This window comes from Pleuronectes platessa, chromosome 1 (assembly GCF_947347685.1).
Source record: "Pleuronectes platessa chromosome 1, fPlePla1.1, whole genome shotgun sequence".
NCBI classification, from domain to species: domain Eukaryota; kingdom Metazoa; phylum Chordata; class Actinopteri; order Pleuronectiformes; family Pleuronectidae; genus Pleuronectes; species Pleuronectes platessa.
The window spans coordinates 28894251-28905981 of NC_070626.1; the positions used below are offsets into that span (position 1 = coordinate 28894251).

Genomic DNA, 11731 nt, shown 5'->3' on the forward strand with positions numbered 1-11731 from the left:
AAGCTCTTCCTCAACAGTGATGACCTCCATGGAGGAGGCCGGGCCGTCGGGGTCCTGCTGGTTATGCTGCTTCCTCATCTTGTAGAAAATAACCAGGAGGACGGCGGCCATGAGCGTGATGGCCACGAAGCAGCCGATGATGATCTTGGTGGTCTTCATCACCTCGTCCAGGCCGTTGAGGGCTCCCTCTCCATCCAGATCAAGAACCGGAATGGTGTAAGTCCGCTCTGTGTTCCTCGTGGACACGGGAGTCCCTTTTGTGGTCGAGGACGACGTCCAGCCGAACGGGGGAAGCGGCGTTTGGCTATCGTCCCCTGCCGTCTCAATGGTCTCCACAGTGACTGTGGTGAAATAGGTCACGCCACTGTTTTCCACAGAAGTAACATTCAGGACAGCAGAGGCGGAAATGTTGCCTGCTGTGTTACTGACCATGCAGGTGTACGTCCCAGTGTCCTGCATCGAGACGCTGGTGAAGTTCAGCGTCCCGTCATTGAGCACAGACAGACGCACCTTGTAAGCCCCGTGTGTCACCAGCGAGCCGTTCGGTGTGAGCCAGCTGATGGACGTCAACGAGCTCGTACGACATTTAAGCTCCGCAGCCATTCCCTCCGTCACGTTCAAGTCACTGGGTGGCTCCACGATGACGGGGACATCGCACTGGAAGTAGCTGTGGTCCAGTTCCCCGATGTAGCGACCCTTAAAAGCCGAAGGAGCATGGCAACGTGCACAGCAGCTGGTGTTGGCGGGTACGGTTTCCTTCAGCCACCAGCTGAGCCACAGGATATCACAGTTGCAGTTCCAGGGGTTGTGATGGAGGTGGACCCGCTCCAGGCGATGCAAAGGCGTGAAGAGGTCATGTGGTAGAAAGGTGAGGTTGTTGTGAGCCAGGTTGAGCTCCACCATGGACTGCAGGTCATCGAAGGAGTTCCTCTCGATGGTTTGGATCTGGGCGTGCATCATCCACAGCTTCTGGAGGTTCACTAGTCCCGTGAACGCGCTGGGCTTCACGACAGCGAGCTGGTTTCCTGACATTTCCAGTTCTTCGAGCCTGACCAACGGTATAATGTTGGGAATCTCCTTGAGGTTGCACATTCCCAGGTTCAGGTAGCGCAGGTTGCTTAAGTCCTTGAAAGCTCCGTCGGAAATGTAGGAGAGACGCTTGAGCTCGCCTAGATCCAGCCTTCGAAGCGAGGGGACTCGATTGAAGGCATATGACGGTATACTTTCAATGGGGTTGTTCCGGAGCCACAGCTCCTTCAGCTTGGACAAGTACTCGAATGCTCCATTGGGGATTGTCGTGAGCCGATTGTCAAAGAGCTCCAAAGTGTTGAGACTGGCCAACCCATTGAAGGCACCAATTTCAATGTTGCGAATGTGGTTCTTGCTCAGCTGCAGGATCTCCAGATGGCGCAGATGTTTAAAACTGTCCACCTTGATGACCTGGATGAGGTTGTCCTGGAGGTTCAGGTAGCGGGTGTTGGTGGAAATGCCATCGGGGACGTCCCGCAGACCTCGGCGGGTGCATATGACTTTGCTGAACTGGTTACTGCAAGAGCAGACGGACGGGCAGGTCTGAGCACGAACCAGCCCGGCCACCACCAGGATCTGAAGGGCCAGCAGCAGCACAAACAGGGGGTTGGACAGCGCCCCCTTCAGCCTACGACCTCTCATTGTCTGGCGCTGGAGGGAGGAGATCATCGTGTTCAGCATTCATAGTTCATCGGCTGTTTGTGTTCTCTGCAACAAGAAGACAGACAAGAGAACGACAGTTAATAAGAAGACCAGACGGTGCTCTGAGTCACAGTTCAATTTGATTCATGACCAGATCTTTTTAAGGCCGAAATTGTTTAGTGGGAAGAAAATGAACTGGCAACAAAAACATCAAATGTGAACAATCGCTGCTTTGTTATGTTCCATGATGGTGAAATGGAGATTTGAGAGCGTTGGTCAGATGAAACAAACTCTTGAAAGATGTAACGTTGAGACCAATCAACAGATAATTGATAGTGAAAATTAATCATAACAAGCAGCCCGGAGCTATTTGCATCGTACAAAGCGCATGAAAAAGGAACCAAGATGAATTAAGAGCTTCATTAATTGTCAGCAGTGCCCATCTGTGGGATATAACAAGCTTTTTTGTCCGCTCCCTAACCCTGGATTGCCCAGATTTTCCAGACTTCACAGAAGCTGATACATCTACACTGGAGACCGAGAATGAAAAACGAAGAGAACTTAGCATCTGTCTCCCATTCGAGCGGGAACTGTGAATTTCTTGTAAGCCCTTTACTCATTGAAAACCCTAAGCCTGGAATTATTTAATACACAAAGCCTTAGTCATGACATTTTCAGAAGAAATAGTAGAAGCATCTCTTGAGTTCGCTGGGGACCCGGTTGTTTTTAGGACGAGACGAGTCACTGACACCGAATCTTTACGCCCGGTGAACACGGCTCTGCACCGGCAAGAGAAAAACACCGTCTGAGGAACTTTGACAGAACATCTATCAACGCTAAAAATTATGCAAATTGCAAAATGCATACGATGGCAATCAAAGAGGAAACCCAAAAAATCAATAAGGGTTACTAAAATAATCTTTATCTGATTTATAGCCTCTTAAAGTCTTTCATCCCTGATTTATTTCCTGGGTTTCCCTTCATTCACTAATTCATGATCCATGCTTTTCAAATTTTAAGCACAATTATCCAAAAGCAGTTTTTCAGCCCTGTTTACTTTTCATTACCGTCCAATTTAGACTCACAAAAAAAATCCCTGACAAATAGAGTGGAGAGGTCCAGATATTGTCCTTGCATAACTGTGGCCCCCGAATTTATTATCTCTCAAATAAAGTGACTAACAAGAAACTCATTACTCTGTTATCTTAGATTAGATTAAATCAGATTAGATTAGTCCATTCAGCCAGAGTGTCTACGAATATGGCCGAGTGTGCCGGAGATAACGTTCTCCAAGACGTTGTGCACATACAGTGAAGCCTGCACCCCCCCCCCCCCCTCCCCCCCTCCACACAGACGTGTTGACGTGTTGCTCTCACCCTGTCTTATCTCCTGCTTTGCAGAGACGGTAACCTACACTTAAATCAATGCATATTCTATACTGAACGGATCACATGTGCCGTGGAGTTATGGAATGTGACAGCATTGTGTCAAGCTGCACAATTAAGTTCTTCAGTGCCGTTTATGCCCTTCGGAGCACTCTCGGAGACGTTCCCCCCCCCCCCCCCCCCCCCCCCCCCCCCCCACTGGGTCCTCAGACGTTCTCTTTTCAGCTCCTCACACTCCAGCGTTCTGTCAATCATCCCCCTTTTCCATCAACCCACGAGCAACAAGAAAAAAAACGAGCGCGTGGTGACAGGTGTTTTTGTCTAATGGTGAAAATCGTTAACCGAGGTGGAGAGATGTTCTCCTGATGAAGATGAGCGGCATCTTCATCAGGAGGAACTGGTCTGCGTGGGACCTGGTTCTGGGGGAGAGAGGCAGCACGGAGAGCAGAGACCACTGCTGAGGAGTCTGATGGAATGAGGCCTCCCACTGGCGGGAGCTCATTTCGTCTGACCCACCGAGAGATGGAACCTTGACAGACTCGCTGATGGAGACTCTCAGCTGTGAACTCAGGTGCGAGTGTGTCCATCTACCGCTCCACTGCTGCATGAGAACCACGTGTCTGAACACAAGCAGCTAATGCATCATTACATAAAGAGACGGCACGTATACATCACTTCAAACACCCCTCCTTCCTTTTGTCGGTGCAACACTGCGTGGATTAATTTCATCCAGGCTCAACGTGCATTCAGAGCCACTGTGAGCAGGAGCTGCTTACATCTCAAATCCTGCCAGCAACATAAAAACACACCCACAATTACTTTTCCTGCTTCTGCAACCGGCAGCCATCGGGAATTATGTCTATGACACCGGCGCCAGTTGCCAAATTCATTTGTTATAATGAGTTTGTTGGGGACACGTGTCTCAATCTGATGACACAAAGCGAGCATCCCGTAGTTTATTTAGCAGAGAGTATTTTTTCCTGGAAGTCGTTAAATTACAATGTAAGATAATTAGAGCAACGGCACCTTGGACAACTGGTTCGGACTTTCCCAACACGCCAGGGAATCAAACCTGGCCGATCACAATGGAGTAGCTGCCTCGCAATCAGCAGAGGTAACACCTTCATCTCCAGCAGGAAAGATTCAGCTTCGAATTACCAGAGTGTTAAAAAGCTGCTCCCGCGCAAATTGAGAAATCCAACACATCTATGAATATGAAATTCGGGCAAGAATTGTGTTGCATTATTGAACAAACTCGGTTGGCAGTCACATTTTCATTTTTTGATATTTGTCTTGGCTGGTTGGCACATTTAGCATCTTCCCCCTCTCTCGCGGCTCCGAGGGGAATTTCTGTCTCATGTATGAAAAGGATTATTCCAACTGAGTGACAAGAAATAAACATACTCCGCAGCTAATTTGCAAATCTCATGTGTGGCAGACAGTTTAAAAGTCTGATATTATCACAGTTGATGCTGAAACCATTAACACTCCGCTGTGCAGTGTAGACTCATGAATCACATTCTCACCCCCCAACCCCCCCAAAGACTGAGGTCTGCCTTCTGATTACGTAAATCACAGGGAATAACCTTAAAGTCTCATAATTGAAATGAATAATTTGGTCATTCTTTTTTTCTTTTTCCACCAGACGATTACCGATCACAGTCGTTCACAGTCGATCCAGCGAGTGTGAAATTGATAGAGTGGGTAAAAAAAAAAGATGAAGTGATATGAAATCTGGCAGTCTCACATCACGACAAGAGACAGAAGCCCGTGGCCACCGAGACGGCTGTCTGATGAACTGAATGTCATCTCTCTAATTCATTCAACACATCACTGATTCTCAGCGTTCGCCTGCTTCTCCCCCCCCCCCCCCCCCCGAACGTCTCGCTTTAATCTGGTTTGACGCCGTAACCTCGATGACCATCTGCAGCCTCCGAGACCCGGTGCACCAGGCGGAGAGGAGACACGGATGGACGGCAGGTTTGTGTTGTGTCAGGGTTGGAAGTGATGACACGGACACATTGTTAGCGAGCATATGTTCCGAGGAAAGCGTGTTAAACGATGAGCGTCTTCTTGTTTTCAACCGATCCCGGGGTAAGAGGGAAGAACCAGGTGGAGAAGTTGATGTCTCACTTCTGTAAAGACTGTTTATACCTAATGAAGATGTAAATAACCATGACCACAAATCAATCTTCTACTGTAGCAGTGGTTTGGTCTTGTATTTTAAAACAGACTTTTAACATCCTCATTCTGTAAAAATCAATTGGAAAGAAACTAAATGTAAATAAGTGAAATAATTAGACAAAACAATTTCCTGTAAAATGTCCAACAACTTATTTTTTTTGTTGAATTTCTTTAGATTTTACACAGTTGTCTGATTAAACATCTGGGAAAACTATTTTTTCCCCATTTTGCATCAGACCAAGATTTACTTAACAGTTTTATTGATAAGAGAAATAGTCGGAAGATGAATTAATAATTAAAACAATAAATTGCAGCTCTATAACGAAACTGAAACGGATTAAAGCAGATTAAACTTGCCTGCAAACTATATAATCTGGCATTTCAGTGAAGAGCTGTCATGGAAAATATTTCAGTATCGTTTATAGTAGAGTATTTTTCTGGCCATGACTGATTTATACATAATTATTATTAACACTTTGCAAAATACTGTAATAATGTAGCACAACAGGGGATTTGCTTTTGGCTTCATTATACAACATTTACCGCAAATCTATTTAAGGTTTTAATTTGCTTTTTTACACACAATTAAGTCAATTTCATGACTGAAACCATTTGTGTAAAACACCTCTTTATTGTGTGTGCATGTTTGTAAACGTAAGTCTCTGGGATATTTAAAATGTTGCTGCCGCCTGAACCCGAAAGGACGAGAGCGTTTGATTCCTCTCTTCTGCTCCACCTGAGAGAATTGAGGGCAGCTCCCCTCCCCCTCCCCCACCCACCCAGTGCTGCTATTGGGTGAATAAATCCTGGAGGCCATTGGGCGCTGCCGACTTATCAACCAAACTCTTTTCTTTCAGCAGGACCTGAAAAGCAGAAAATGAAGTTTATTTCCCTGAATATATTTCCATTCTCTCGGGCTGGTTTTATCCAATCCAAATTAGAATTGGTACTGGTTGCCCTGCTGCTGCCGATTTCAAACTGTGTTTTTAACTTTAGAGTCGAAGTTCAGCTCAATTTTTTAGAATATGGCACATATGCGAGATAACTCTTGGTATATTGTCAAATTTACAAAGTTTGAGGTGTAAGCACATCATTTTCTTTTACTGTGAATGCCCGATATGTTTTTTTCACATTTGCATTTTGCCTTTATGACCCATTTGGTTTGTCAAGTTGTTGTAAAAAAGGGATGCAATGAAAGAATATAGTTTGTTCAAGTAACATTCAGTGAGTGTTGTGTTAATTCAGTGTCTGAGAGGAATTACAGCAAAACATGATCATGAAATTGTGAATGCACTTTTCTTATCCACGTACTTTAGCCATATTCACCCGTTCATGCACTTTCACCAGGAGCTTTTCTTTCACAGGTAGATGTAATGATGCATTAGTTGTCTGCAAAGCCACAGACTGAACCTGATAAGTGGAAGAGCAGCTTGACTTGCTGACTCACAGCTGCCCCCCCCCCCCCCCCCCCCCCCCCCCCCCCCGAAAAAAAGAAACAAATTATGCTAACCACGCTTTGGTGTTGTTGTTAATTCCTTAGCAACACCCCTTTAGTGTGGAATATCATTTGGACAAATCATAATTTCATCTTCGAAATCAAATCACTCCTGCACCTCTAATCTGATCATGAGAACCTCGGCTGACAGCAGCCACAATATTTCATTTTTCAAGGTAATGAAAGTAACATGATCATCGGCGGCAGAATTACTCATTTTCATTGGATGTCATCGAGGTAACGACATGCTGATTCCAGGGAGAGATGCAACCCTGAAACATTCTGTAACATCTTGTTGACAGAGGATTTTAGAGTCACTGATGTGCCCACAGACACAAAATGGAAGAAGGAAGAAAGGTCATAACACTGGGCTGAAGCTGAAGTGATATTTCTCGTCTGTTTTTGGGGATAATGTTCTTGTCCCAGCGACAACGTGACGCTGTAACGACTGGAGGGACGCGACACATTCAGTAGAGCTCAACCAATCACACAGCTGCTCACATTTGGACTTGTTTAAATGATATTTCCTACATTTGAAACAGTTATCCATCATTTTGTAGTGTTTCAGGAGAATAATGTGTTTTGTCCGAGTCCTTCACATAAAGACTCTGTTGGAATCCATTCATTTTAAAGCTGGTTATTGGACACTAGGGGAAATGAAAACAATAAACTCATTCATTGATTCAACCGATCAGATCAATATGCAAATCGTTAAAATCTACAATAAGCATGCTCAAGTTTTGAGGCCCATTATCCCCTTATTGCCTGAATTAATTTCCAATTATATAAGGAAATTATTATTTGTGTTTTTTGGCAGTCATACAGATGCTAAATTAAGTGGAGATTGTTAATTTCAATATAGCATTTACAGTAGATATAAAATTTAGGTATGAGGCAAATTAGCGACATTAGGCAAAATGGGGCATAACCTTAATTTAACAAATTTTGGTATGTAGATTACTATATTGATGCTGCTTTTGCTTGAAATTGAATAACAACATATGTTTTCTGTACAATCATTGCTGTTCCATCCTCACAGTATTTCAAATACAGCTTAATACCTCAAAATAACTTTGCTGCACAGTCCCAAGGGGCTAGTATTTATTTTCCACTCCGACCACTAGATGGCGGCAGAGTGCTTCCAATACCTTCCTTGGTATGTGTAGTATTTGCACCATCAGGCTCAATCGTCATCTCGGCGGCATTAAGAGCGGAATGGGGTTTGAGGCAAATTCGCGACGTTCGTCTACAAGAGGTTAAAAAATCGCACATGCACCAGTTAATGGTCACAAAACCCACGATGCTGATTGCACGACACACTGACTCAGCTCCGGCTTCCACCTGTCGCCCGCCCCCTTCGTGCACAGCAGAGCTAGCCTTGCACCGTGTGTTACCGAGGACCTGAAGGAAGGAGCAGAGTCGACTGCAGCGTTTCCCCGGGGTCGTTAGCGATCCACCCACGTTCGATCGGTTCAGTGGTTCTCAAGGAAAATCCAAGTAGAGATTCCTTCAGTTTAAATGTCGTGTGTAAGAAACACATCCAGGTTTATTCTTGGAAACACCAAGCAGCCAATGGAGGGATCACAAAATATATTATAAATAGGAAAAACAAGTCCATTTCCCACACTGACTTCTCAGGTTCACAGGAGGTTAGAGATTATCCAGCTAACCGCACTGGGTCTGTGTGAAAAGATCTCTGGTTTGCAGGAGAGAAGAAAACACAATAACCTCGGTCTCTCTGTCAGTTATGAGGTGATGGAGGGGAGGGGGGGGTTGCAGCTGACACTCTGACCCGGGCGTAACATCTGCCGTCCCCTTTGGGCACGAGCGCTCCCAGATGGCATCATCGTATCATCGGGAAAAAAACCATCACGATTCTTTTGACGAGCGGGGCTCATTTTTCTCCAGTCGGTGATTAAATTACAAAATAAAGGCAGATTTGAGAGCAATCAAACTGCCATCTGGAATCACGGTCAGAGAGACAATTATTCAGGGAACAAAAGTGTGATATGCTCGAAGTGTTACGTCTGAGAACGGAAACAGAAACAGACAGTTTTAATCAAATGTCTTGCTGCTGATGAGCGGTTGTCTTATTATTCTCACCCGTCCGGCCCCTTTGCCCCACAGACTGATTATATTCTGGGCTATAATGAAAGTCTTATGTTTTCTTTTGTTTGTCAAATGGCTCTGAAACCGCTGTGACATGGTGTTAATCTCTGCAGGAGAGTTAGAACAGCAGTGTTTTGAGTGGACAAGCTAAAATGTTGGAGCACTATGAGTCTGACTGGTTTAAAATGATCCAACCTCGATGTGGTTAAAATGCACGTCTGTAAATTCTGGAAATGGGGATTATATTAAACCGTGGTGAGTGAGTACAGCTAATGTTAAACAGGATTCACTGAGTGCAGCTGTTTTTCAGGGGATTTGCACTTGAAGCAGCTCCTGTGTTACTGCGTCAGGGAGCATCACATTCTAGCACTCGCAGTTCCCCGTGTGTTATTGCATGTGTCTTCATTTCAGGCGAGGGTTGGTGTCATGTGCAGGAAAGAGGGGAAAGCGAGTCGGTACAGAGAGACGCCTTTTCAAGTGAATATTCGATTCCTATTCACGTATTGCCTGATGCTGCCTCCATTATGATAATTGCATTGGGCTAAATAATCGGCAGGGACCTCGGTGCTCGAATGCACCGAGCCAAGGCTGTGTCTGGTCCCTGCAAAAGGGATTAAGACAGGATGCCCTGGGTGGAGCGCCGGCTGAATGCGAGGCCGCTCTTAGTATTCGTGTCACTTGTGCAGCCCGCCAATCTGCTCCCATTACTGCCTTCCCTAAAAAGAGACGTGCAGGATCAGCCAACTGTAGTCGGAAGGGCACGGGCGGCAGGGTCAGGGCTGACTGGACTAAATGAAAACACGGCACAGGGAGGTATGTTAGCTACAGTCCTCGGTAATTGGTTCTACAGATATGGACTTATGCTCCCGCCCCCCCCCCCCCTGCAAAACATTTTTGGGGTTTTCATGATCAGAAAGCTGGAAACACACACTCCCTCCACAATGCAGGTGGCAGCCTGGGGTTCAGGTAGGTGAGTGCACCCAGCCGGCAGCAGGGGCAGAACAATGAGCTGCTCAGACCCTGTAAGCTGCCTCCTCATGGTGGTTAAACAGATCACCGCCTCCGCCCAGGATTTGTGTGACTGCTGAAGTGGGTCCGTGCAGCTGAGGGACCGACAGTCAGCTGCGGGCTAAAGAATCTGTAATGAACTCGGGACACTCACTTTGTCGGAAAGATCAATCATTAAATATTCAATTATAAAGGCTCCACATTCCAGTGGTGCTTCATCATCGGTGGAGCTCGGCTCCTTCCAAATGTGTTGATAACATAATGAATGTGATGTCTTAGGCGTGGGCCAGGGAGTTGTGTGTTTAAATGACACAACACACACATTTTAAATGTTCATGGACAAGGGTTTTTTTTGCAATTTTGTGGGAAAACAATTGAGATCTCTACCTCACTGTGGAGTGTCACTGCTGTTGTGGTGATTCTATGTTTGTACCTCCAAAAGGCCCAAACACTGTTATTCATTGTCAGCATTGAGAAGAGACAACAGTGTTGTATTAAACATGTCACAATAGGAATGTAGCTTCAGTGGCAGGTCTTGGCCGGTTGCCGCTTCCTGCAGAATGCCGAGTGCTCTCAGGGATTAGTTCACTGGAGTGTCCTCTGCTCCACCGCAGCTATTTGCCAATGAATTCCGGCCATTCTAGTTTGCAAATTGACTGAATAGGAGAAGTTGGACGCATCTCTCTCTGGAGCTCTTGTGTGAATGTTGTGGTGACAGAATACTGACAACAGATGGCACCACACGCAGCGCGGCCTTTTGTTCTTTTAAGATTACTGCCCACCAGTTCCTCACTGGAAACCAATTCTCTGGACTGAGCGGCAGGTCTGTCATCCAGTGAGGAGTCATTCATCACGTCAGCGACAAGGTACACAACGCTGCAGACGCACACTCCCATGCTGACGCACACTCGGTACGTAGGTTGGCAACACGGTCTCACAAATCCTCAAAATGAATCTGGTTTCTGCAACACTGATAACATATGTTGACCCAGATCATATTTAGGTTGTAGCTGTTGTGTATAAGACGCCAGGTTATGGTTAGTTTAAAAAAAAAAAAAAAACGTTTTGGCTCGGTGTCTTATTTACGTACTTTAAAGATTTGTAAAGGAATTTGTTTGGCTTTAAATGTAGATTCATATGTTCAAGCAGTTATTCCTGCAGAAGACGACACAATTTAAAAGTCTGCTCTTGTTTTTGGGGTCAGTGAAATAAATAATAAAACAGTTGTATAAACACATAAAATCAATACATGAAAACATGCACCACAGAGATCCAGGTTTGAATCCCTGTGCATGACCCTAACGTCTCAACAACAGAATATCATGTCTTTTTATCTGTCAATCAACATAGATTTGTTTGTTTTCTCTCCACCGTGTTTAGAGTTAACTTTGTCAAATGATAAATAGCTGCTCCTCCTGACACAGAGCTTCTGACTGGGAGCATGAATATGTGACGCTGAGCCGAGCCTCTCTCAGAAAATGTAAAAGTGGATTGTTAAAGTCCTGATGCAACAGTGATGGATGACTTGGTCCAACGCATCCAGTCGAGTTCAGATCTGCATCCACTCAGAGGCCGAGCTCCGGCTCTCAGAATCATGTCCCGGGTCTTAAACGGGTTGAAACGGGTTCGATGCAGTTAATGGGCTTCACCATTTACACCCCCCCCCCCCCAAAGAAAGCCTACTATATCCAATCCTCTATTCCAGCTTCCATACAGAGCACACAGTGAGCACCTGTGAGACTATAAGTAAGCTGTTTACGCCTAATTACCTTCACGCAGACGTCAACAAAAATCATTAAATACTTACAAACTAAAATGTTCCAAGAAAAATGAACGTCGTTAGTTTTTGTCCGAGAGCAGAAGGAGGATTTATTATTTA

The 11731-nt window shown here is 45.3% G+C and overlaps 1 protein-coding gene across 1 annotated transcript in view; it reads right to left on the minus strand.

Moving 5' to 3' along the window:
* The window catches only part of LOC128453565 (leucine-rich repeat-containing protein 4C-like), an 18203-nt gene extending 16493 nt beyond the window's left edge, over positions 1-1710 (minus strand). Inside the window, exon 1 of the mRNA XM_053436918.1 lies at positions 1-1710. This exon is cut by the window's left edge and continues 1 nt beyond it. Within this exon, the coding sequence (XP_053292893.1) occupies positions 1-1710 (1710 nt within the window).
* Positions 1711-11731: the final 10021 nt, after the last annotated feature.